At 38.4% G+C, this 27,871-nt stretch overlaps 1 protein-coding gene across 3 annotated transcripts; it reads left to right on the top strand.

The window, feature by feature from the left end:
- The first annotated feature begins 11,990 nt into the window (after positions 1–11,990).
- Positions 11,991–24,661, top strand: GIMD1 (GIMAP family P-loop NTPase domain containing 1). Of its 3 annotated transcripts, none has more exons than XM_045187623.3 (3): positions 11,991–12,097; positions 13,416–13,810; positions 23,146–24,661. In XM_045187623.3, the coding sequence occupies exons 2-3, from the start codon at positions 13,418–13,420 to the stop codon at positions 23,404–23,406; spliced, it is 654 nt and encodes a 217-aa protein (XP_045043558.1). In that variant the 5' UTR covers positions 11,991–12,097; positions 13,416–13,417; the 3' UTR covers positions 23,407–24,661. The 3 variants fall into 3 exon arrangements, with proteins under 3 accessions (XP_045043558.1, XP_045043560.1, XP_024434748.1); XM_045187625.3 differs by lacking the exon at positions 11,991–12,097 and adding an exon at positions 12,105–12,262; XM_024578980.4 differs by lacking the exon at positions 11,991–12,097 and having other exon boundaries at positions 13,391–13,810.
- The last annotated feature ends 3,210 nt before the right edge of the window (positions 24,662–27,871 follow it).

Raw genomic sequence — 27,871 nt, 5'->3', positions numbered from 1 at the left:
GATTTCAGTCACTTACCCCACAAGCAAATTGGGCCCTTCTTGTGCTGATTCTTGAGTGGGTGGGCTTGTGCAGGTTCTAGGCCTCTGTGGGTCTCTCCAATGACCTCTCCTGTGAGGCTGGGAGTTTCTCCTGCTGCCTCAACCCCCACAGGTGTTTTCAGTCAGAGGCTTTGAGGCTTCATTTCCCCATGCTGGAGCCTTGGGTTGCGTGGTCTGTCTCGCTCCCCAGTTGTTCCTCCCAGTTTATCTGCACACAAATGTGGGACCACCCGATCCACAATCCGCCACCTCGCTGGATCCACCAGCCTCTGCCTTTCTGCGAGTCCTCTCCACCCCCGCTGCCTGTCTCTGCCCCTCCTACCGGTCTGGATGAGAATTTTTTCTTTAACTCCTTGGTTGTGGGACTCCCATACAGTTCGATTTTCTGTCAGTTCTGGTTGTATTTTGTTTTTAAATTTGTTGTTGTCCTTGTTTTGGTTGTGCGAGGAGGCACAGTGCGTCTACCTATGCCTCCATCTTGGCCGGAAGTCTGAGTTAATTTTTATATGGTATGTGAGGTAGGGGTCCAACTTCATTTTCTTCATGGGGTTATGCAGTTGTCCCACCACCATTTGTTAAAAAGACTGTTCTTTCCCTTTTGAATTGTCTTTGCTCTTTGTAGAACATTACTATAAATGTAAGAATGTATTTTGGCACTTGGAATTGTATTCTATGTTCTTATATGTTTATCCTTATACCATAAATATATTTTGAGTCTTAAAAGATGAATGGGTATTTGTCAGAGAACGATCTGAAGCGAGGTGTGAGTGAAGGCAGGGAGCATTAAAGACAGAGGTAATGTCATGAGTAGACACAGGAAGAGGAGCACGGTGACCACACTGGGGAAGAACAGGGCTTTGGCTAGAGCGTTAACAGCTATGGTGGACAGAGAGGTAAGGTCTAGGACTAAGGAGTTTCACCTTTGCCCTACAGAAATGTGGAGCTTATGAAGACTTTTGCACACGATCATATTTGACTCTGGAAAGGTCTCTGTAGCAAAAATATGAAGAATAAACTGGAAGACTGCAAGGAAGGCAAAGACATCATTTCAGAAATCATCTCATTATATTCAAGCAGCCAATTGAAAGAGCCTGAAGCAAGACCATACACTGGAGCCAGAGAAGAGGGACGGATGCACTATGCAGATGTTTAAAGGGAAAAATCAGTAGTATTTCTTCACCAGTTGTATGAGTTTAAGCTGGAATAAAGGAAAAAATTATTCCCAAATTTCAGGTTTGTACTGAAGAGTGCTACTCACTGGGTTAGAGAACACAATAGGGTTGGAGCAGATATAGCCATTTCCATTTGGGACAGGTAGAATATTCACAAACACTTTCTGTGTGCCAAGCACCACACTACTTGTCTCACATATATTCTTTCATTCAAGTTACATGCATTATATCACCAGCCCCACAAGGTTATATTGATTCCATTTTACAGAAGAGGCAATACCATTTATGATACTTCATTGTTATACCAGGTTGTGATGCCATCTATGCATTTATTTAGCATAATGTCTTCTCCAAATATTATCTTTGTCTTTCAATTGTAATATAAGTTTGTGCATTCCACAGAATTGCTTTCAAGAATACCTGGCTTAGCTCTTAAAACCAAAGTAGTATAAGTCAGGACTGATAGGAAAATTAGCGTCATGCAGTGGATCACCTTGGGTCATAAAGCTGTTATGATCACTTATATATGCGATCTACTTCTTGCTATTTCTTCTTTTTGCCAAATTAAGCTCAGTATTGGGCTATATAAACATGATCTTTGTTTGTATTTTGTAGTCTCCTGCGTAACTTCTCAAATTGGCCAGAAGAACAAATTCAACTCTTCCACCACATCTAAGCTTGCAACAATATGTTTCAGATGAGTGTCTCCAAATACTGCGGGCTACAGTTTGTTTTTTAGCCCAGTAACTTTATAGCAATACTGTAAAGCAATGACTTCAATTTCATATAATCATGCTTGGCACACATAGTTACTGTTATCCAGAGCTATTTAATTTCACCTTTTAGGAATTATGTAAATATCATATGTCTCTTTTTTGAAATTTACCACTACAATGTTACATTACTGACCTCATCTCTCATAGACCACACAACGTATCGACCTTAGCATTTGTCTTTTATGCACTTAGCTCATGTGGTGAGCACCTGAAAACCATTCTTAAAATGTACCACCCACTCTCTGGCATGCTCTGCCTCTGACTTTTAAATCATGCTTGTTAATTTCTGAGGAGACCTGGCTGACAAGCACGATGTGATGAACTGTGCAGGACCGTGATCACAGGGGTACAACACCAGGTCAGTATACGATTTTAACAACACGGTTATTTATGATAGTCATTGGGTATAACCAAAATTAAGTAGAACATAATCAAAAGACTTGTGCAAAGCACTTAACATTTTCCTTTTGTAGTTACACTCATTTCATGCTGTAATAAACATAAGGTCTCTGGACTCGAGTACACCTGGTTTGGAGTTTCCCTGCTGCTACTTCTAAGTTGTGTAGCCTTGTGAGAATTTTTCTCCTGAACCTCTGTTTCCTCATTGGGAAAGTGATAATAATTGTGTCTAAAACAGACCTTTTATGAGGAGTACATGAAAAAATACACATAAAGTACTTAGCATGTGCGTGTTTCACAATAATTGCCTATAAAGTAAGCAGTTATTGCTATTGTTTCTGTCAGGGTTGGGATTGGGGAGGGGGCGTCTTTATGATTAAAATGGCCTAGGTTAACCAGATTAGACCCAAAACAGAAGCAAAACACGTTATTGCCAAACTTCAACTAATTTCAGATAACTTTAACTTTTCCTTTAGAAAATTCTTCATTTGTTGATTTTATATTTTAAATATTTTCCCAAACCATTTTTTAGGGAAAGAAGCATAAAAATAAAGTACCAGTTTACATACATTAGTGAATTGAACTTCCCATGTTCCTTTGCCTTCTTTCAGTGTCTCTTCTCCCACTCTGCACTCTGGCATACAACCCTATTGTTCTGGCCAAGCACTGCAGCCGAAATCATAATCGCAACTAGCTGAACAAATGAGTACCAACAACTCCACTCTGAAAAAAAGGGGTGACCCCAGCTCTGCCATTTACCCACTGTTTGACCATGAGCGAATTACTCAACCTGTCTGTGCTTGAAAGTCATTGACACTGTCATCAAAGATATGTTAACGGAAAAACCCTTCAGCAGGCTGTGTGAGTAATATACTAAAGTGTCTAGAACAACACCTGGTCCATGTGCTACGAAAGTCTTAGCTCTCCATCGCATTACGCTGAGCTTGTCTGTAACGTGGCAGGAACATACACGCACAAGCACAACCCCGATGTTTCCTTTTCTGCATCACTCTAGCTACCTCTCTCAATGTGTCCTAGGAATCTGCATTGTATAGAATTCTGCAGTGGATGACCCTCATTTGATTCTTTTTAGGAGTTCAGTATTGTAGAAATTCAGAAATCTCAAATTCCTCTTTCAGGCCCCAAAAGTACAGTTAATGCTCTGGTGTTGTTTTATCTTTTAAGGTTAAATAAATGGCTGCTAAATAGTAGAGCTTTGCCATCCCCTGGAAACAGTCCAGACCTAAACTTAATACTAGAAACTATATCACCCAGTAGCTGACATTCTTTGATAGGAGTCTATCAACAATCATCCTATTGCTATGGATGACATCTTTTGCACAGCTTAGTTGATGATTGCAGTCCCTCGTTAGGGAAGCAACACACACACACACACCCTACCCAGCCTCAATATCCAGTGGGAAGATACTAAGGGACTCAGAGGGGTTTTGACCTTTCAGTGATTAGTATTATTTTTTGTGAGTCTAGCATTTCAGACATTTTGGTATAAAAATTCTAGTAATAGTATCTGGGAAGTTAGTTCCATAACAGAACTAGTGCTAAGAGAAAAATTACATTTTTTTTGGGGGGGGGGGAGAAAACCTAGGTTCTTGGGAAAGTTATAAATATATTATAGAAATCATAGTTATTATTATGTAGGGCGTATTTTATTAACTTGAGATTGTAAATTATTTTTCAAAAAAAGAACAAAAGTATTTCCCACAAAATGGGAGGTTTTTGTGGCGCCAAGTCTAGGAGGGATCAGGTCTGGCATCTTTCTAACTACTATTCATGCCTTCCTGATGCTCTATGTCAGCGACTCTCAACCAGTGAGCTGCAGCACTGGGGTGCTGTAAGGGTTTTTAAAGCACACAACACCCGACATTTTAGTCAGTGGAACTGACCTGTTTTCCCTGAGACTGTCAAATAAAAAAAACGACAGTGACCAACACAACAACAGCCATCTGGTGTGACTGAATAAAAATACACCTATTTTTTTGTCAGATTGTCAAAATATATAATTTTTGGTGTGCCACAAAATTTTAGTAATTACTTTATGCGTGCCATGAGATGATAAGGGTTGAAAATTGCTGCTTTATATCATGATGAGAGAAGTTTTTAGCAATTCCCAGGACATTATTAGAATTTATAACTCATGAATGTTGAAATTGAATAATGTACATGACATAACTAGAATCTCTAAGAAGCTGAAGCCAGTCTAATGTCTTGTCTCCGAGGCTGAGGGGTTAATAATAGCTTTATTAATCATTGTGAGACCTTCTGCTCCCATGCCTTTGGGTGATAAAATACATTTATCCATGTGGGTTGAGTACATGTTATTTTTTTAGTTAAGAGGACTAAAACAAATACAATCTTTGATGTTTAAAATTATTTTTATATTAATATATGTTCGATGGCATTTTGCACTATACTCTTTTATCTTATTTCTCAAAAATGAATAAAAATGTTTTTATTAAAGTGAATCTAAATTAGGGTAATAAAATTTAGCATAAGCTTTTCAAGAATAAGGTTTGCAAGGGTTGAGATTATTTGACAAACTTTGATAATCTGAAGTAAACATGTTTATTGTACTGAAATTTTTTCACAACATTTAATTTTCCTTTAGTAAGTATAAAATTAAAACTTTACTGATTTTTCTCTTGCTTTCAAGACTGAATTCATTTGTTTTTAGTAATGGCTCAAAGTTGGTGGTCAATAACTGGCTCAGATTTGGTGGTCAGAAGTTTAGTTTTAGACATCAAATCATTATAACTTAGAGGCATCAGTTGTAAATTTTGTTTATGTTTATGGAAATCCACTTCAAACTATAAAAATGCAAGTTAATTGCATACATGCAAACATTTATTAAGTATGCAAGGTCTTTCCTGAAAAAGCCCAGCCATTGTTAACATAATGAGAACAGTTTGCAGGACATCGATGCAACCTGGCAGCCATGGAGAGTGGACTGGGATGCACATGTGTGAACAATGACAACTTCACTGTACTAGTCAGTGGGGGCAGTAGATGCCATTGAGTGAGCACGTGTACTGTGTGGCCATTGTGACTGAGTGAGTAGAGCAATGAACCTGCATCAAATTTTGCCTTAAGCTTGAACATTCCTCCATGGAAACTATTCAGATGATTCAGAAGGCCACAGCTACTGGCAACGGGTGATTGGCAGCTTCATCATGACAACACACCTACTCATGTATCACATTCCATGAAGAGTTTTTTTGTGAAACATCAAATTACCCAGGTGACTCAGCCCCCCTACAGCCCAGATTTGACGCCCTGTGACTTCTGGCTTTTCCCAAAACTAAAATCACCTTTGAAAGGGAAGAGATTTCAGAGCTTGATAAGATTCAGGAAAATATGACAGTGCAGCTGATGGCAATTGGGAGAACTGTGTGAGGTCCCAAGGTACTTACTTTGAAGGAGACTGAGGTGTCATTGTCCTATGTACAATGTTTCTTGGATCTTGTATCATCTTCAGTAAATGTCTCTATTTTTCCTTACATGGCTGGACAACTTCTGGACAGACTTCATACAAAGCCAAACCCTATGTAATTATGTCAGAACAAGAAGAGGAATCTAATGCCAGAAATAGAGGTGAATGTACTTAAAAAAATTTAAATATGAGTAAAGTATGTATTGATTATATCATAAATCACTAAAATTGACACAAGAAGAGTCAAATTACCATGACAGAAATTTGTAAATTTGTTCTAGAATGACTTCCAGAAAGTTTCTGGGCCTAGCTTTTTTGTGTAAGTTTCTTCAAACTTTCTAGGGATGTATAACTGCCAAGGTATCTAAATTATTATAAAGCACCATAAAATTAAAAAAAAAATTCTATTCATTTTAAGAGGTTAGCATATTCCTGATCTGAAAACCTGATATAGGATAAAAATTGAAAGCTATAAACCAAACTCCTAATTAATACAGTTGCTAAAATTATAAATAAATCTTAGCAAATTAAATGCAGTGGCATAGCAAAATATTATGCTCTGCCCTGGCTGGTGTGGCTCAGTAGATGGAGCAAACCAAAGGGTCGCTGGTTCAATTCCCAGGCAGGGCTCATGCCTGGGTTGCAGGCCTGCAACCCAGGAGAGGGCGCTGGAGAGGCAATCACACATTGATGTTTCTCTCCCTGTCATTCTCCCTCCCTTCCCCTCTCTAAAAATGAATAAATAAATCCTTTAAAAATGTTTAAAAAAAAACATATCCTGATTGCCAACAATTATTCTTGACTTGACATGGTTTACACAGTAAACATAATCCCATTGGTAATGCCTCTCATTACTGTAGTGATTCTTAAAGTAATAAGGGAGGAAATGTGTAGTTCGGAAAAAGAAATACATTCTCAGTGCCCAAGAGGAATCATTGCCCCATGGGCCCCAGGTATTAAAGATTGGAAAGTGATTCTATTTTCCTTTCTATTCATTTCTGAATTTTCTAAATGCTTTGAAATATATATTTCATTTATAACTCTAAAAATTAATTAGAAATACTCAGAAGGAAAACAAAAAAGCAAACAAAAAACAGCCACAGCCTCAACAAAAAATGTCATAAGTGTTCCTGTGTGAGGGTGGGATTGGTAGAGTCTTTAAAATCTGAAACAACCACGTTTTTCCTATTCCCATCGATATTGCTGCTCAGACATGGGCATTCTTCATTGCTCCGAGAACTTTTACACTGTGTTCAAATTAGGACCATCTGTCTCCCCAGTTTAATCTTTTGGCCAGTGTTCTCTAAAATTTTTTGAAAGGTGAGACCTGATATCTTATTCTAAGACCAACTCAGATGGAGCAAGTCCAATCACTGCCAACTTTAACCAGTTTATCTGTGTTCCTCCTGACTTGGAGCGGTGTTGGCCAAGGTTAAGGTAATTTAGACATCGTGAATAAAGATTTCAGTTATTACTCTAAGGTTCTTCTTTATTATGAAAAGATAACATACTAGGAACTGATTCTCAGTTCAAGCCAATGCAAATTGGAATTTGTCTAAAATCATGAGTGTCTTTAAACCAAATGACTGTGTCGAGAACTATCTATACTAAAACTCAATTTAATAAAATATAGAGTAAGAATTTATTGAGTGCAGTGACACATAATTTATCTAATCACGTATAGACACACACATAATGTGTGTGTTATGAGCTGAAGTGTGTCTCTCTACAATTTATATGTTGAAGTTCTAACCTCTAGCTCCTGAGAATGGGACTGTATTGGGTGATAGGGCCTTTAAAGAGGTAATTAAGTCCAAGTGAGGCCATTAGGATGGGTCCTAGCCCAATATGACTGCTGTCCTTATAAGAAAAGGAAATGTGGACACAGACACAGAGGAAAGACCATGTGAAGACATAGGAAGAAGTTGGCCATTGACAAGTCAAGGAGAAGGTCCTCAGGGGAAACTACTCCACCTAATTTCAGATTTCTAGCCTCCAGAACTCTGAGAAAATTAAATTCTGTTGTTTAAGCCTCTCCATCTATGATACTTGTTATGGCTCCTAGAAAACTAATATAATGTGTGTGTGTGTGTGTGTAATCTTAAATATAACCTTAACTCATGTCACATAATATGTCATTTCATATATTATGAAGTCTAGCATACTCCCAAAGATTCTTGCAGATGCTTAGAGACTAGTGTCCTTCTCCCTTCAACCTCCTGCCCCTCCTGACTTATTTCAATTCAGAAACCATTTCACAATCTCCACCTTTTGTTATACCTGTCCTGTGCTAACCTAGGGTGGACCTCAGGTCTTTCCATTAATTTCCATCACATAAAATCAAAGTAAAATGCTAACCATATTCAAAAGCAAAAATAAAAATTTATCTTCATACAAAGTAACTGTGAATGTGGCCGACTTTATATCTCAGCAATGCAAAAATCTTCAAACTGAGCATTAGCCATCTCTGCTCTAAAATAGTCCCTTAGCCATTTTCACGAGTGAGAGATCTCCTCCTCTTTCTCCCCCCACCTTTCCTCTTTTGGTTCCTCTCTTTTTTTCCCTCCCTGCCTCCCCTCCCTCCCACCCCTATATACCCTGATAATCTTCCCTATTCTTGTCTTGTCCTCTCCCCCATCCACAAAAGTTTGGCTCCTGCTCTCAGGATACATTTTCTACCTTAAGTAGCTAATCGAACTGTCCTCAAACAGAGGCAGTTCCCTTTCTCAGAGAAATCCTGGAGCCAGCTGTTAAAGTTATACAGTTTCATCCCCGCTACTTTAATTTAGCCAAGTTACTTAAGGGAGTGAGGTAATTTTTCAAGTTGTTGTTTTCAGCCTGATTCAAAAATAATTAACATAAACAATGTAATATCATCTAATGCTAATACATTAATTACTCTTACTATACGACCTCTAAGTGGACTCAAGTCTAAAATCTCCATTAAACCTCTTGAAAACTCTTTCTAAATTTTGCAGATTCATTGGAATTTTGACCACACATATGAACACTGAACATCATTTTTTAAACAGTCAAATGTTGCATCCAGCAAATGATTTAAACTATGATTTCAAACTGGAAGGTGCGAAAACCAGGAACCTTGTCCATGTGCCACTTTCTATATAGGACATCGGAAAGAAGGCTTACTTTGCCTTCATTCAAAAGACTGTTCCACACGAGTACTAGGTATTGATGTAGATTGCCTGGTTGAAGAATGTCAGTTTATGGTTTCAGGAAGATGAAAATAAATTCTGGTTCAAAATCACTTCTCAGGAAACAGGCTGCTACTGCCACCTGGTGGAGGTTTTCTCCGCTTCACTCAGGAGAGGCAAATGTGCTCGTCAGATGAGTGCGTTCAGTTCACACAGGAAGACGTCTTTCTAACGTTCTGCCCATGAAGTCATAAGGCATTCCAGATGTCTCCAAGCCTCTTTCACACAGAATACATACTTCACAGACCTTTTGAGGAGTACAGGAGAACATGAAACAGAGTATAACCACATGAAGGTTTTTATGTCTTACACACAGGAAAGTATTTTGGAAAAAGTATGGGTTATATACTAAGAAGTAGAAAAAAACAGGAGAACCAAGATGGCAGCGTAGGTAGACACACTGCGCCTCCTCGCACAACCAGAACTGACAGAGAATCGAACGGCAAGGGGGTCCAACACCAAGGAAATAAAAAATAAACATTCATCCAGACTGGAAGGAGGGGCGGAGATGGGCAGCCGGGGTGGAGAGGACTGGCGTTGCCCTGGCGGGACTGAGACTGGCAGAGTGTGGGACGAACAGGGCAGGCAGTCTGACCACTAGCAGACCCTGTGGCCCCACATTCACGCAGATAAACCGAGGGCCAGAGTCAGAGTGGCAGAGAACGGGGCAGGCAGAGCGGCGGGTAGCACCCCACAGCCCCACATTCGCGTACAGATAAACCAGACAAACAGCGGGGAACAAAGCAGACTGCGCAACCCAGGGCTCCAGCGCGGGGAAATAAAGCCTCAAACCTCTGATTGAAAACGCCCGTGGGGGTTGGAGCGGCAGCAGGAGAGACTCCCAACCTCACGGGAGAGGTCGTTGGAGAGACCCACAGTGGCCCACAAGCCCACCCACTCGGGAACCAGCACCAGAGGGGCCCAATTTGATTGTGGGTAGCCGAGGGAGTGGCTGAAATCCGGTGGAGAGTGGAGCGGGTGCCATTACTCCCTCTCAGCCCCTCCCCCACGTACAGTGTCACAGCTCAGCGACCAACGTTACCCTGCCCTGCCCCAGGAACACCTTAGGTTCCACCCCTTTAAGTAACAGCCATGCCAAGACAAAAAAAAAAAAAAAAAGGCCCAAATGTCAGAACACTTCAAAGCTCCAGAAAAAATACAACTAAGCGAGGAAGAGATAGCCAACCTATCAGATGCACAGTTCAAAACACTGGTTATTAAGATGCTCACAGAATTGGTTGAATTTGTTCGAAAACTAGATGAAAAAATGAAGCCTATACTAAGAGAAACAAAGGAAAATGTACAGGGAACCAATAGTGATGCGAAGGAAACTGGGACTCAAACCAACGGTGTGAATCAGAAGGAAGAAAGAAACATCCAACCAGAAAAGAATGAAGAAACAAGAATTCGGAAAAATGAGGAGAGCCTTAGGAACCTCCAGGACATCTTGAAACGTTCCAACATCCGAATTATAGGGGTGCCAGAAGGAGAAGAGGAAGAACAAAAAATTGAAAACTTATTTGAACAAATAATGAAGGAGAACTTCCCCAGTCTGGCAAAGAAAATAGACTTCCAGGAAGTTCAGGAAGCTCAGAGAGTCCCAAAGAAGCTGGACGCAAGGAGGAACACACCAAGGCACATCATAATTACATTACCTAAGATGAAACAGAAGGAGAGAATCTTAGAAGCAGCAAGAGAAAAGGAGACAGTTACCTACAAAGGACTTCCCATAAGACTGTCAGCTGATTTCTCCAAAGAGACCTTACAGGCAAGAAGTATTCCAAGTCATGAAAGGCAAGGACCTACATCCAAGATTACTGTATCCAGCAAAGCTATCATTTAGAATGGAAGGGAAGATAAAGTGCTTCTGAGATAAGGTCAAGTTAAAGAAGTTCATCATCACCAAGCCCTTATTATATGAAATGTTAAAGGGAGTTACCTAAGAAAAAGAAGATCAAAAATAGGAACAGTAAAAATGACAGCAAACTCACAGTTATTAATGACCACACCTAAAACAAAAACAAGAGCAAACTAGGCAAACAACTAGAACAGGAACAGAACCATAGAGATGGAGATCACATGGAGGGTTGTCAATAGGGGAGTGGAAGGGGGAGAGGGGGGTAAAGGTACAGAGAATAAGTAGCATAGATGATAGGTGGAAAATAGACAGGGGGAGGGTAAAAATAGTGTAGGAAATGTAGAAGCCAAAGAACTTATAAGTATGACCCATGGACATGAACTATAGGGGGGGAATGTGGGAGGGAGGGGGTGGGCAGGATGGAGTGGAGTGAGGGGGGGGAATGGGACAACTGTAATAGCATAATCAATAAATATATAAAAAAAGAAGTAGAAAAAACAAATTTAAGGTTTCACTAACAAAATAAAGCCCCTATTTTAATCAAAATTTATTTGGCTTCAAGTTATAGTTAATTGTACTCATTGAATATCATTAACTGATAAGAAAACTTCATTTACTCTAGTGATTGCATCAATTTGGATAAAATAATAAATTTCAATTATATGGAAATAGCCGAAAGTTTTCTTAAAGTATTTTTGAATTTATGAACTTACTACTGTTATAAAGTCAATATCAGTTTATTTCACATATATTACATGTCTATTTGTTGAAATTTTCAAAAACGTCATAATATGCTATTCATCAATTACAATGGAAAAAATATAGCCATTGCTTTTGAATGCCTAGTCTCTGTTTAACACTTACCGATATTGCATTACTTCACGCTGTAGATAAATTGTTAATATTAGCAATGTCCTAAAACAAAGAATTTAATCCCAGCTAAAGACGTTTCAGGAAGTACCTATTGAGATTACAGGTCTGTCACGTGATGTGAAAAAGTCAGCGCTGACTAGAGAAAGACAATTAATCATTTATAGAGAGGATGCTGGTAACAGATTAACTAAATAGAATACATACAGTATCAGTCCCACAGTGGTACAATAATAACATCGAAAGGCTAAAGTTCATACCAAAGAACACCTGTACCAGCTTCAGGGAAGTCTTTGTGGAAAGTATTCTCAACATTGGAAACGGTACGTGACATTCGGCAACTGGGTTGGGATTCCATAATTAATTTTTTTCTTTTTAAAAATCACGTATCTGATTCAGGAGTAAAAAAAAAATTCTGAGTGATTAAATTGCAGCCCACACAGCTGAATGAGGTGGTTGAGCTGGGGTCACCGTGAGGGATCCAAGAAGTGAGTATATTTTGTATGGGGTTTGAGAGTCCTTCATGTTAGGGTCTGGGCAGACTGGGGTCAGGGGCATTGGAGGACAAGAAAGGCCAGAGGTACTTTATATATATATATATATACAAAAAAAAAAAATATATATATATATACAAAATATATATATATATATATAGAAACTCTATAAGAGAAGTATAAGTTATAAGCAAAAGTAATAAATATGCAATAGGAAATGCCTTTACTCCTGAATCAGTAGTGAGTACTTTTAGTACTTGGCCGGTAGCATTGCCTTATTGATCTAATGAAAATGAAAGATGGCCTATAATGCCACAAGGGGCCTATGCTCCACACAAGAGCTTAATTACAGTTAAGGGGTGGTGCATGGAAGAGTCTCCGAAGGTTCTCCTCGGTCATAAGTGAGCTGCACACTGTGTTGGGCTTTACTTTCTTTACTAAGGAACCAATACTTTTTACCGTGGTGGGCCATGGAAATGATTTATTGATTATTTCATTACAGAAATTACAAGTAGTTCTCCTTTTTATTAGAATGTTGCCTGGTGGTAAAAAAATAAACAGAAACAGAAGTCTTCTTTAACATTATTTATGTTTCATTGTAGAGAAGCATTCAGGAAGTCAGGAAAGATGATTAGTTCTCAGATGCCACTTGTGTAGACAAGCAATGGGAAGGTGGGAAGGTGGGAAACATTGTTTAAAAGGCAAGAAGGGCTGTTTATCCCACTGTTCCTACTTCTCCTCCAAGAGTGAATAGTTTTCAAATACTGCTACTAGCTTTGAACTTAGGGACTTCAGCACCCATTCCTAAACCAACTCACCTAACACACTGATGAGTTAATATTGTTTACATTATCTTTATGTAATTTTTTTCTCCCATTGTCCTGTAATTCTTGCTTCCTCCTCCCTTTCTTATCTGTGTTTGACTTCCCTCTCCTCTCCCATTACAAACTACTAATATTATCTCAATCTTCCCTCCTCACTGGGATGTGTCCACTTCAGTGAATCACTCCTCCACCCTTTAGTTACGATGAATGAGAGGAAAGCAAATTAGAGGTTATACCTGGAGTGCTCCAGGCCAGGTAAAACACTTTACATGGGCTGAGTATAGAAGCCTACTTGCTTATGCTGAGCTTTTGTTTATCCACAGCCATGACGGACTCCAACAAGATGATCATCAACTTGGCCCTCTTTGGCCTGACTCAGAGTGGGAAAAGTTCTGCTGGAAACATTCTTCTGGGAAGCACTGACTTCCACAGCACCTTTGCTCCATGTTCTGTGACCAAAGATTGTTGTCTGGGCCGCAGCTGTCACCTCCATGGCTTCATGCGTCGAGGAGGGCAAGAGATAACCCTGCAGGTCCAGGTGTTGGACACCCCAGGTTATCCTCACAGCAAGCTGAGCAAGAATCATGTGAAACAAGAGGTCAAGGAGGCCCTGAAACATCACTTTGGGCGAGAGGGTCTCCATCTTGCCCTGCTGGTCCAGAGAGCAGACCTGCCTCTCTGCGAACAGGAGGCATCTTCCCCAGTCCAGATGATCCAGGTAATGCAAAGAGGCAATTGCACTGATGCCATTAGTCCCATTTGGAGGACATTATCCTAACAGAAGAGAATTATAAACACTTCTTTAAAAAGGCACTCTCTTTCTTTCTCTTGAGCATGTCCACACCTTTCCCTACCCTCTTCTCTCCTCAGGGCAAGGGGGCCAGCTTCCTCTCTCTCTCTCTGTCTCTGTCTCTCTCTCTCTCTCTCTCTCTCCATCTCGCCCATGCCCTTCACCCTCTTCTTACCCCAGGCACCTTCTCTCTGCCTTCCTTTTTTCTGAGCTCCAAGGGCCCACTTTTGCCTCTGTGAGTTGTTTCCTGAGCCCATGCAGACCAGCTGGCTCACGTTTTCTACCTTTGTGACTTTCTAAATAAACTCACTCTTATAATTTGGGGAAAAAAACTGGTTAAAGTAATTTAAAGCAAGTTTCAAATAAGTCATTTAAAACAACTGCTGGTCACATCAAGATATTCCGTAAAAATTACTTGATTTTTCCACCTAGTCATTTTTACAATTTTCTTTAGAGGAATTTAGTTGGGCATTTTACAACTGGGTCATTGAAAAAAATAAGATATTAAACTTTAGAGGCTTCCTAAGTTTCAAGTCCCTAAGAACTATAAACCTGAGTGAGTTTGTAATTGTGGCACCTGGATTCTCTCTCTGCATCAGAATCAACTGGGCTCCTTGTTAAAGTGCACATTCATCCAAGTTCTCTGAAACAGAATCTCAAAAGTAGAGGCTATGTATATGCACATGCATAAACTTTCCATGTATTTTTAAAAGCAGTCAAATTTCAGAACCGCTGAACTAAAATGCTGAGTTGCACCCACATAACATCAAGGGGACAATCTCATAGTACACCGACACACGGGTGCTCGTTCGCTGCTCAGTCACTGGGCACGGAATTGAGCACCTGCACAGAGCTTAATGACCAGTGAATAGTACATGAGTTTTGCCATCAGAAAGCTTAAAGTCTGGAAGAGACAAATCGATAACAAATATGTCGCAATGCATTACATGCCTCAGTAGTGTAATGTCTGACTATGGGGAAAGGAGACTCCACTGAGACATACCCTGATGAGCATACCGGAGAGATCTATGCTTTATTTATGGGGAAAGATCAGGAATTACAGATGCTTTGTTTGCCTCATAAGCTGTAGGGTCAGTCGGAAACTGCTCCGTTCCAGCCTTGAGAAGACCACAAGCGACCTCAGGGTGAACATAAATGCCATCCCTCTTGTTTGTTCATTTATTGAAAGTCGCTAGGTTGGAGGCTTATCAGCCAGTTTAGGAGAGGAGCTGGGGAGTGGGAAGATGCCCTGGGTATGGCCACAGCTAGAAGCAGGAGGTAGTAATACCTGCTTATGGTATATATACATACATGAGCAAGGCCCATGTATGACCAACAATTCCTAAAACCTGCTCATTGAGCTGCTCCATTCTATTCAATTTCTTGATTCTCTAGTCTGGGCCCACCCAAACTTCACTGCTGGACTTGACTAGTTTTACTCTGTAACCTTGTTAAGTTACCAAGCTCAGAGATCTCATCTCTACTAGAAGCTCCATAGATAAAGTACATGAAGAATAGAGAGAAGTTATATTTCATTCAGGAAAAATTTGTATAAATGCCACTCTTCTCTTGGTCCATTTCTGATCATGCTGATATTAAATCTGTCCCACTTAGAAAGATAGTACACTTTGCTTTAAAGAAAGACTTTTTCTCTTTAACTAGTAAAGGCATAAGATTGTTTTCAATGACAGACATGTATTTTATTTTTCAGTAATGGTACATGTTTCTAAAAATAAAAAATCCATATGTGTAATCACAAGAAACTAGCAGAAAAATTTAGGGTGACAAGAGTATAAAAAATAATCTTCATCATTCAACTCCCGAAAAATCAAGGACATGCTGTACAAAAGCAAAGAGAAAGAGAAGGTGATTGCAGTTAGGAAACACTATGGAGTCTAAGAAAGCCCATAACCCTCTCCCAAACTCCCCGGTCCTGCGTGTAAAACAACAGCTCTGGTGGGGAATCAAGTGGCGGAAGGGAAACTGAAGCTTTCCATCAGTGTAATTTTCAAACGGTTTTTAAAGTTCACTTAAAGCTACTATTAAATAACCATTTATCTTAAGCTATAGATGGCTGCAATTCTGTAAATTCAGTAAAGGCATAAACAAATATTTCTCAACCTAACCTGACTCTGTCCATATGTCTCCAAATTTTTCTCTATGCTGGTCCTATGCTGAGCCAAAAAGGGTGTTTAAAAGACATACCGTACATTTTGAAAATAGATTTTTCCAGTTTTAGGATATAGGACAATATTGCAATCCCCTAATTGTTTTAAATGGAAGTAAATTTTTTTCATACATGTCTCTGATCTTTTTAAATGGTATCTGGCCTACAGCCTTGTCTTACGGCTGCCTTCTGTAAGTTAGTGTCCAATTCAGGAGTTGAAGGCAGAAAGGAGATGGGCTAGGGCCAAACCAGATCCATAGTAATTTTTTCGAGAATAAGTAAGTTCTCTCCCAGGAGAACTCAGCAGCCAAGACTTCCTAATCCTGAGGGTCCCACGAGCCCTACGAGGCATCGCAGTCCTATTTTGGGCTTCCACCATGATCTTCCATTGAAGGTCGCCTAAGCACAGGCTGGCTGTTTATGACCTCCTTCCGGAAGGTGCCTCGCATCCTGATGGCAGCCATCTGGATGCACTCACAGATGGGGAGCAGCTGCAGAATGTCTGAATAGTCAACAGGACCAGCAGCTGTTCGGAAGGAGCAAGGAGTTGTTAAGGTCCTCTTGTTGCAGACACACCCTGGATTTCTTCTTCCGGGCTGATGCAAAAGGGGAATAGAACATCTGCCCTCACCCTTTCTCTCTCCCTTCTCTGGGGCATGGATGCCTGCCATGGAAGGAGTCTGTGAGGCCCGTGCCAGAGAATGACCTCTTCTTTCCTGTACCTCCCTGTTGTCTCTTTAAATATCTCAATTTGTGCTCCAATATTTTACAGATGCTTCATAGGTTCCCAGCTGTGACAACTGAAATATTTCCCTAAATGATCCCTTTTTCTTTATTTATGTAAGGCCTTTATTATTTACAGTGAAATGGTAGAGATGTCAGTGAGTCATCCCCTCCAAAACTGGGAAAAAGGGGGAATGGTTCATTTTAATATTATATGGATATCATTTGAATATTTAAACAAATCCACAAAATAATGGATCAGAGCAGATATAATAAAGTCACGTTAGGGAAAGTGCCAGCATGCAGCCAAACACTAAGAATCGAATCCATGAATTGACTACAACCATATTCTTCACACTGTCACGATATCATGCATTATTACTGTAAACCAGGGGTGTCAAGCTTATTTCACCAGAGGCCACATCAGCCTCGTGGTGCCCTTCAAAGGGCTGAATGTAATTTCAACTCCCCAACAGTTAAGGAGTAGTTACATTTATACAGTCCTAAAATTATTTTGGCCCTTAGAAGGCAACCGCGAGGCTGATGTGGCCCCCGGTGAAAATGAGTTTGACACCCCTGCTGTAATCAGTCAGACTTTAAACATTTATTTTTGATTTAGAATGAACTACTTGACTGTTGATGTTATAGGTGGATATGTATACAAAAGGCTCAGAAAGGCCAATGCGAGGAGTGAAAATACAAAGATCATCAGGTTGGTTGTTTTGATAGAATTTAGTTAAACAATAAGCCTTGTTATAATTCTGGGTATATGACTACAAATGTTATTCAGCCTTTCTTGGCTTCAGTTCCTCACTTATAAAGTGGAGATGATTTTACCTGTGTGAAAGAGTTCTGAGGGTTATATTTAACAACTATAATGTGCTTGGCATTGTGCCTGACTTACAGTAGGTTCACAGTAGGTTCGCAGACATTACTAGTATTGTTTTTATTGTTATCCTCACTACTCAGATCGCAATGGGTACCACTCAACTGAATGCTAGGTAAGGGCAACACAGAGGTTAGGAGTGTAGGTTCTGGAGTAAGTTGCACCTGTGTTCAAGTTCCTACTTAGCTATTTACTTGCTTTGTGACCGTTGGCAAGTAACTGCTCTGAACTTCAGTCTCTTCACTGATAAATCAGGACAGAGAATAGTGTCCACTTTACTGCCTTACTTCAGGATTAATATTGTATTTACACAATAGTAAATTAACTCAGGCACTGGCATATAGTGGCTATGGTCATTATGATTTTATTGTTGGAATTTGTCTGATCCTAAAATTAGGACATAGTATTTGTAAATTTCTTTGGGATTATCATGCTAGGCTTCAAAACAGGAAAAGTGAAATCAAATTTACACAGCCCTGATTTATAACCATAAGAACTTCCTTACTAATTTAGAAAATTATGAAAAGAAAACTCACTAGCTTACTAAGGATAAACTGCAAAACCCCAGTTCAGTGGGGAGGACGTGGGCCTGGCAGTCCTGGGACCTGTGCTGCAGGCCCAGACCCGCCAACAGTCAGTTGTGTTGTTTTGGCCAAACCACTACCATTGCAGCCTCTTCTCATCATCTGTAAAAGAAGGTGATTTGGACAGATGATCTCTGAAGCTGAAAATTCTCTGAATCTGATCTAATGAGGTCTTATCATTCAGCTTTGGCTCTCTGAGAAGGAAAATGCAGGGCTTTAAATGGGATGAGAGTAAGGGAATAGCATAACATATAAAAAATGGTCCTTACTGTCCTCCTTTTTTATGATAATTTTTTTCTCAGTTGATGTAATAGTTGGCTTTTTTTAAAGTTTCTCCCTAAAAAGTCCAGATGCTATGATTTCATCAACCACAGACAAATGGGGCAGGGCTGGTGAGGTCCTGGGAAAATGAATATAATTCCTGGAAAACAAAGTTTATATCCTAACTAGCCGTCCCAAAAGGACTAGATGGACTCGTAACAACTAGCGCTCTGAAACCAAACGAATTCATGATGGATTGTGAATTTTCCACCCACCTTAGTACTGTATTTAAGTTATTAGCACCAGATCACTTACATTGACTTATCTTGCTCTTGGATTTTTATGTGAGGTATCAATCAACTGTGATTATTCTTTCTCTGGGTCCACAGAGAGCACGTTTGGCCACTGACATGATGACTGTGCACCAAGCGACACACTGCTGTCAAATAGTCTCCTATTTTCCAGCCAAAAATCAATCTAAAGATTATAAGCTAAATCAACCATTCTCTTCTATTCTTGGCAGTAATTCAAAAGTACAATTTCTCCCAGTTCACGACATGAGTATCTTTTCATAAGTAATTACCTACATGTAAAAACTTCCCAATGGCTAAACACATGGAGTCGAAAGTGATATTGAGCTTACCGATCTATTTTCCTCCAGTACTTTAACGCATTTCTCCTGAGTCATATTATGCTTTAAAGTATATGTTGGAGACAAACAGGGAACGTGTTACAGTTACAATACAGAAAACCAAGAACTAAAGACATACCATGAAAGGTGTACCATTTAATGCAGTAAGTACTAACTAACAAGAGTTCTGTAATAATATATAACTCAAGGAAGGGCCACCTCTGCTAAACAGTTTATTTTGCACAAATTTTTAATGTAGTGATGTTTTTAAAATACTTAATGACCAATATGGCTCATGCATCAACCAATGCTGAGAAGTGGGTCTGGGGTAGTGGCATCAAGGGGTTAAGGGCAGCAGCTCTGTGTTAACTTGTGTTTCCCATTTCAACAGTATAACATCAATATAAACACATTTGCAACAGACAGGGTGAGTATCAGATCTAGCTCTAAATCTGAGAAACTTCCAGAGACAAGAGTGATGAGGGATCCATAGCTGTGTAGAAATAAGATCCCAATACTACTATATAATCCCCAATAATGCTCAGCCACGCTCTTTACTTGGCATGTCTTTGCCGCCCGGTAACTCCCTTGTTAAGCCCTGTGCTCAAGGCATCATCACGTGCCAGAAACTTCTGACCGCTTCCTTTACCCTGCCTTTCCATCCCCACCCCAAAGTGGGCTAAGTGTCTGCCCCTAGAGCACCAATATATCTTCTGTCGCAGCACTTGCAATTACAATAAACTAAGTATTTTTCCCCCGTCCCACTCCCTCGGTTCTAAGAATCTCCACTACTTAGAAGCAGGGAATGTATTGTCTTGTGTTCCACTTTGCCTGTGGAAAGAAGCAGACCCTCAATGAATATTTGCAGAAGGAATAAATCACCTAGAATGCTTTTAAAAGTTCAAATTTCCAGGTTCCACCCCTAAAGATTCTGACGCATTTTTAGCAAGCAGCAAAAGTGGTTCTCATGTAAATGCCCCAGGAATCTTTTTATTCTTAGAACCTAGATCTGCTATATTTAGTATTTCATTAATTTTTTCAACCACTTGTATTAATTTGCTAGGGCTGCCAAAAGTAAGCACCCCCAGCTGAGTGGCTTACGCTACCGAAATTTATTGTCTCTCAGTCTTGCAGGCTGGAATTTTGAAATAGATGTTAGCAGGGTTAGTTCCTTCTAAGGGCTGTGAGTTAAAGATCTGTCCAGTGATTCTCTTCTTCCCTTATGGATGGCCATCTTCATGTTCACATGATGTTCTCCCTGTTTTCATGTCCTTGCCCAAATTTCTCTGGTTTGTGAGGGCACCAGTCATAATGGGTTAGAGGCCCACACTATGACCGTATCTCAACTAGTTACATCTGCGACAACCCTATTCCCAAATAAGGTCACATTCTGAGGTACTGGAGGTTAGAACTTCAACATATGAGACACAATTCAACCCATAACAGCAACTTTGATTTATTTTACCACTCTGAATCCTCTCCCATGAGATGCGATGTAATATACTGACTATGTGACCAACTATGAAGAGTTCTGCTCATTGTGTTATGTCATTTTTAGCCAAAATGAGATGAAGACATTACATGTATACTCAGACTTACAGAAGAGCTATGTTCTTTAAAATTGGGTTAAAGTTTTGCTAATTTATGTTTTCAAAAACACGTAAATTATCTTTTCAAAGTATCTCTTTGAAAAATCCTTTTGTAAAGTTTAGAAGCTTTCTGTTAAAATAACTATTCTCTCATACTGACCTCAAAACTTCAATTTAGATTTTCTTGAGCAGGACATTTTACACTAGACATATACAATTATTCTATATTACAAGCAGACAAATTTTCAACAGATATGAGAAACAATTTTGAACCTATTCCTTGAGAGAGTCCCTCTGAATACAAAATAGAAAGTGCAGATTACAAGCAAATCCATGATAATGAACTACAGAAAGAAGAAAAGCTTTACAGGAAGTACAATTCATGTACCAAGGGTTAAGCTTTGAAACTGTAGATATAAATAAATAAGTGAATAAATAAATCCCTTTTGAGATGGTGGTGAGGGTCCAAATTCCACATTAATCCAAAATATGTTAATTGAGAGTTTACAATGTGCTAAAGGCTTTGATTTTTATATAAAGGCATAAACCTTGCCTTCAAAGAGCTCAGAGTCAAGTTCTAGAGAAGGATGTATAATTAAATATCTTTGATAAATGCCAGGCCATATTAGGAGTTATCACTGGTAGCCATGGTCTCAAGATGCTTTTAATATTAAATATATTGTCCCATAATTTCTGTACTTTCTTATTAAATTTACAAGTCCTAATTCTCCCTTTCTCCCCTTTCTTTTTTCCCTTCCTTCCTTCCTTCTACTCTCCCTGCCTTCCTCTTTCTCCTGTTTTTTTCATTTTTTAATATTATAAATACTAGTCCTATATTTGTTACATGCATTAAAAAGTTTCCTAAATTGTCTCAATTTTTTCAAGATTTTTTAAAACCAGAGTTTGTAATAATACCTCTAAATGTTTGTATTCTTATGAACCAGTTTCTCCATATCATAAAAGAGATAATAATAGTATCTCCCACAATGTATCACACTGAGCTTCAAAAGAGATAAAGATGTCAAATACTTAGCATAATAACTGGAACTAAGTATTAGTTGAACTGCCCCCTTCTGATTATCAGAGGTCTTGGTTTTTATTCCTTAGCATTTTATGTTTTTCTTGCTATTATAAACGATAGCAGCTTTGGAAAGATTTTGGTAATGGGAGTGTTTGGAATGAAGGGAATATTATTTTACTGTCATATTGTCATGACTTCATGTAACTGGAAATATTCAAGCATGTTAAATGGTTATTTCTAGATGCCTTTCATATTGCATGAACAATTTTGCACATGCTGTTACTTGTGCTTATATCCGCTTATTTTCACCAATCAAACAAGAATTTATTACATAACCAACTTCCACAGATTACTAAACGAAGGAACGCCCATCTTCAGTATTTTTCAGCCACATTAGAGGAAGTCATCCGATAAATTTTGTTGGAATTTAGGCCTATGAAGTGAGAGGATGAGAATCACAGTAATATTTTGTAGTTGTTCCAAATCACCAAATGTATTGATCTTAGCTTTTCCATTACATGTAACCATATTATATAATTATAAATCCTTAGAAAATGCTTTTAGATACAATAACAACACAACATTCCTACCAAAAAAATATGACAATTCCCTTGGCCAAGGTACTTTGAGTTAAAGAAATTCAATGGTTCTAACAGATTTTGGTAGACAGGCTAATGTGAGTAATTGCTGAATGTTGTAAGTGTAAATACAGTAGTTTCCCCTTATCAATGGGGCATACATTCCGAGACACCCAGTGGATGCTTGAAAACACATAGTACCAAACCCTATAGACAGTTTTTTCCTATACATACACACCTATGATAAAGTTTAGTTTGTAAATTGGGCATAGTAAGAAATTCACAACAATAACTAAGAATAAAACAGAACAATTAAAACAATATACTGTCTAAAAGCTAATGTGAATGTGGTCTCTCTCAAAGTATCTTACTGTACTGTACTTGCCCTTTTTCTTGTGATGCTGTGACGTGAGACAGTGCCTACCTGCTGAGATGAAGTGCGGTGAATGGGGGCAGGTCTTTTAGGACCAGGGCTCACTGTGGGTAACGGAAACTACAGGAAGTGAACCCACAGATAAGAGGGGACAGCTGTATATCATATGCAGCATTGATTATATGCAGTTTTGAGGATATGCATACATAGATTATTAACAGTAAAATAAAATGGAGAACTAAAGCCTTTTTTTTAGAAGGCTCACACCTCTCTCTCCATTTGGTTAGATTATTGGACTCCATCTTTACTTCCTGTGACATATAGCAGCTTTTAGAAACATGCTGCTACACAGATCTGTTGACTGTCTATGTGGGACCATAATAGTCCTTTATCCTTTTCTGAGGAAGACAGTCCAAGGAAAAGAGCCATTTGACATCTTCTCTCTTTCAGGAACTTCTGGGACATGCTTGGAAGAATTACACTGCCATCCTTTTCACCCATGCAGAAAAAATAGAAGCCGCTGGGTTCAGTGAAGAGGAATACTTACATGAGGCCTCTGATGCACTACTAACCCTACTAAGTTCTATTCAGCACAGATACATTTTCCAGTATAAAAAAGGAAACTCACTTAATGAACAAAGAATAAATGTCTTAGAAAGAATCATGGAATTTATAAAAGAAAATTGTTACCAAGTTCTTACCTTTAAATAAAATTCAGATAAAAGGAAAAAAGCATTAGGCTTTAATGTCAGAAACTTGGTTTCCAAAGTGCCTTTGTTGGAATGGATGTGGACCATGACAATTCCCATATCCTGCCAGCCAGGGTGTAGAGTCACATAACCACGATGGAAGTGATCCAGATGTTCATTAACAGTAGCACGGAGAAGCAAACTGTGGTATTTCACACAATGGAATGTTATATGGTAATGGGGATGAACAAACTACAATTGCATGTGACAGTTTCAATGAATTGCCCGAACATAATGTTGAAAGCAAGAAGCCAAACATGCTCCATAAATGTAACAGACTTCATTTTCAACATTTGAGTATCTTTTCCCTATACTCCTGTCATCGATTGGTGTTTTCATCTTAAAACATCTATTCTTAAAACAGTTTGATAAATGTCTTACTTAATGAGCATTTCCCAACTACTACTGAATTGGAGCATCTTTTTCTATAGGCACGTTGGTCATTTAGATTTGCTCTTCTATGAATTCCCTCTTCACATTTTTGTCATTTTTGTCACTCTTATTGCCTTACTTCTCACAAAGATTCTTTGCTTGACCAAAACTTTAGACAGGCTCCCAAACTTCTCTTAGGCCATCTTTGCCTCATAAAATATAGTTTTAACAAGAACCCTGCTAAGTCAGTTTAACCAGAATCCTGTATCTTTGTTTTTCTGATTGAGTTCTTCATCCTCTATTCCAGGTGATGTGTGATCATCCTGGCCTGGCTTCAGCAAAGATTCTGTTGGGGCGATTTGGCCAGACTCCCCTCGACCCCTGTTGCTTCTTCTTAATAATTGTAAATCCACAGATCCACACCCCGCTCCTTGGCTATAAATTCCCTCTTGCCCATACTGTATTTGGAGTTGGGCCCAATCTCTCCCCCCACTGTAAAATCCCATTATGGTTTCTCTGTATCTCAGTGGACCTAAATTACCATCAGGTCTGCCTTACCAACTTTAACACACATCATTGAATATTTTTTTCTTAAACACCTCATACCTGGCAAACTGGAAGAGCTCTGTATTGTAGATAAGAGTCCTCTGTCCTTATGATGCATTTTGTCAATTCTATTACTTATCCTTTCCCTTTGTTTTAATAACTTTTGCCAAATTAAATTTGTGCATTTTCTTAGTCATATATATCTATGTACATGAGGCAGTATTTTAGTTTCATTTCCTTTCAGAAGTGTAACCGATTGTATTTGCTCTATTTATCAAATATTTCAACCTTTCCCTACTGAAGAAAGGTAGACAAAGTATATATATATATATATATATATATATATATATATAGAGAGAGAGAGAGAGAGAGAGAGGATGAATGCAATCTCCTTTATTTCTGGATCTATGCTGGATTCTTAATTCCTTTCCATTATCAGTTTTAGTTGTGGTGCTGACAATACCAGAATAATTTAATTAAAATCATTTTGTATCGTTGCTTGGTATTTAAAAGCACAAGTTTCCCTTGTTTTTCTTCTTTCAAAATATTTTCTGGCTACTCTCAGGCATTCATTTGTATATAATATTTCCAAATCTTTTTTTCCTAATTTCAAAAAAATTCTTTTGTAGTGTTTTTATGATAAATGACATTTTGTGATATTAAATCCTTCCATGCAAACATACAGGATGTTTCTCCATCTTACTTTATTTTACATTACTGCATTTCTTGCATTTTTTCTTTTCCTTAGTTTTGATTTGATAAAGTTTCTATTAATTTTTTTCATCTTGATAATTTGAAAGTTCTAGTTCATGTGCATCAAGGATCATTCCCTTGCTTCTGAATTCAGAATCAAGTACATATTTCTCCCCTCTTTGATAACAAGGTAACAACTATTTCCTTACCAAGACCTTTCATTCCCCACTGCATCACCCCCTCAACTATTAAACTAAGGCCCTTAGAACACTTTCAGCTCCTCCCTATCCTTTTCTCCTGCCCGTCCTCCTTAGGAGAGACATCTTTGGAACGCTTTTCCTTTCCCCATTGTACCAGATTTTGCTAAGATAATTAATTAAATAATTCAAGACTTGCCCTCACAGATTTCCCCTTCTGTTTCAAGTCTTCTTTTACCATGTACATTGAGCACACCTGGCAGTTTGTCATTATCTAACTTAATACACAAATTTAGCAAGGCCAGTCCTCATCATTTTCTCTTCATCGCCGCACCATCATTTTTTCGTTACTGTATTTTCCCAATATACTCTGAATTCTAGCATAGTAGAGTTCTAGTATAGTATCCAAAGGGCAATTAAATTCAAGATATGCTCTTTGATACACCATTCTGCAATAGCAATCCTAGATCCTCATAATAATCAGCATAGCGGATGTAGGGAAGTAATTTGTTGGTTGTTAATGGAATGGTTGAGTCATAAGAACGGTGATGCACTGAAGTGAGTATCTGTGCTGTGCTCCACATGAAGCTGGGCTGAACAGCTTTGTCAGGATGACAGCATATCCATTGGATAAACTTGCCATTATTGGATAATTACATCTTGCAACAGAAGACCCATGAGACCAGAATTAGATCTAGGTAAAATAAATGTCCCCGAAAGTTCACCTGCAGTATCATGCCATTAGAGTCTACAATTTGCAATCTTTCCTCACGTCCCTCCAGATATCCTATCTGTATACTATTCTTACCTGGAACACAAAAATCCCTCCTAAATTTTATATTTGACTTTGGGTGGTAGGCACAAATGCAATATACAGATTGTGTATCACAGAACTGTACACTTGAAACTTATATATTCTTATTAACCAATGTTGTACTAAATTAAAAAAAAAAACCTTAAAACAAATGTTTATTTAGAAGCGTTTTCTCTGGCTGGTGTGGCTGAGTGGATTGAGTGCCAGACTGTGAACCAAAGGGTCAAGGTTTGATTCCCAGTCAGGGCACATGCCTGGGTTGCAGGCCAGGCTCCCAGTAGGGGGTGCTCAAGAAGCAACCACACATTGTTGTTTCTCTTTCTCCCTCCCTTCCTCTCCCTAAAAATAAATAAATAAAACCTTTTTAAAAAGTGTTTTGAATATTTTATTTAGAGAATTGGAAGATAGAACACAGTATTTTTGTGCAGCTGGGTTTAGTTTCATTAAATATGTATCATCTTGGGGTATTATTAATTCATTCCTAATTCCAGGTCTATTCTTCTAGATATACTACCTCAATTAGCAATCTCAGGCTTTTCTTTTTAGTTATATTTATCTATACACTGCCTTATTTTAGTAAAGAATTTGCTTATTCTACTGATTTTCAGGCATATCAAAATTCTTTTAAAAAGGTTAATGTTATTTAATGTTAATTAGTGGCATTGCTATTTCCCAGATTCTCAACCTTTATTTAAAAAATAAGTCTCTTTTCACAAACATTTATCTTGTTTTCAATGCCCATGCTATTTTAAGGGAAAAATGTTATCCTTTCATATGAAAATTGAAGGTTATGAGAAAGTTATTTCTAAAAAATCATTCTCTTTTGCTAAACTTATTGAAAGTGACTTTTAGTTTGCATTTTTCATTAATCTTTTTCAAAGAGAAATCAAATTGTGGTGTTGATCTGGATGAGTCATACACCATGCTTTCCAGATTCTCCAGGTGTGAAAAATTGAGTTGGTTTTAAATTAACAAGTATCAGCCAAATATGTAATCTTAGGACTGAAAAGTGGATGCATATACTGTGAGAAATATATTGCATATATTTCTCTACTGGGATATATGATATTCTAATGAAGCAATTTACAAAAGCAAATGTAAAACTTTGTCAGAGCAGCCTTGATATGAAGGATCATCACATAAATGCCATGGTAGAAATAAGTAGACATTAAGAGTAGCTATTTGAACAATTCTGTAGTCATGATATAACAATGGGAAAGGCAAGAATAGCTAGTCCCTTCATTAGAAAGGATTATTTTTTTTCTTGCAATTATTGACCTCTGGGCTTGTTTTCGCTGCTGTTGCTAAGCCTAATAGCCTGCCAGATAAGAAATGATGATGACAAAGACAGAAAACACACATATTTTACTCAAAACCCAGAGAATTGGGAATAGTGTTAGGACAGGAGTGGGAATAAGGTAGAAGGAAAAAAAAAACACAAGGGGATACGCAAGGGTGAAATAATACAACATACAGTTATTAATTCACACTTTCAAATTCCACATGGTTCACTTCCAAATCAACTATTAATTCACTATTTAGGTTCTTTTCCCATTTTTTTTTTTGTAATTATACCCCTATGAATTGTCTCTACTAAGACTTACCTAAAGGAAAAGCCATAACTGTAAAAAGTTTAATAAGCAAGAATGGGAAAGTCACTATTTTCCATTCCAACAAGACCCATTTTGTACAGGCATATTACCCATCAGCAACCATCCTTCATTATTACTGCAAATTTCAGGGTTATTACCCAAGTAGTACTACAAATGGGGTATAATTAAGAGTTGTGTCTGGTTACAATATCT

Source organism: Desmodus rotundus, chromosome 4 (genome assembly GCF_022682495.2).
Source record: "Desmodus rotundus isolate HL8 chromosome 4, HLdesRot8A.1, whole genome shotgun sequence".
NCBI lineage: Eukaryota > Metazoa > Chordata > Mammalia > Chiroptera > Phyllostomidae > Desmodus > Desmodus rotundus.
This window is presented reverse-complemented; position numbering and strand designations above follow the sequence as displayed.

Bases quoted from the DNA above. Each gene is read 5' to 3' on its own strand.
- GIMD1 (XM_024578980.4), top strand. From the start codon at position 13,391: ATGCTGAGCTTTTGTTTATCCACAGCCATGACGGACTCCAACAAGATG. The intron at 13,811-23,145 runs GTAATGCAAAGA...TCTCTCTTTCAG, and splicing joins CCCCAGTCCAGATGATCCAG to GAACTTCTGGGACATGCTTG.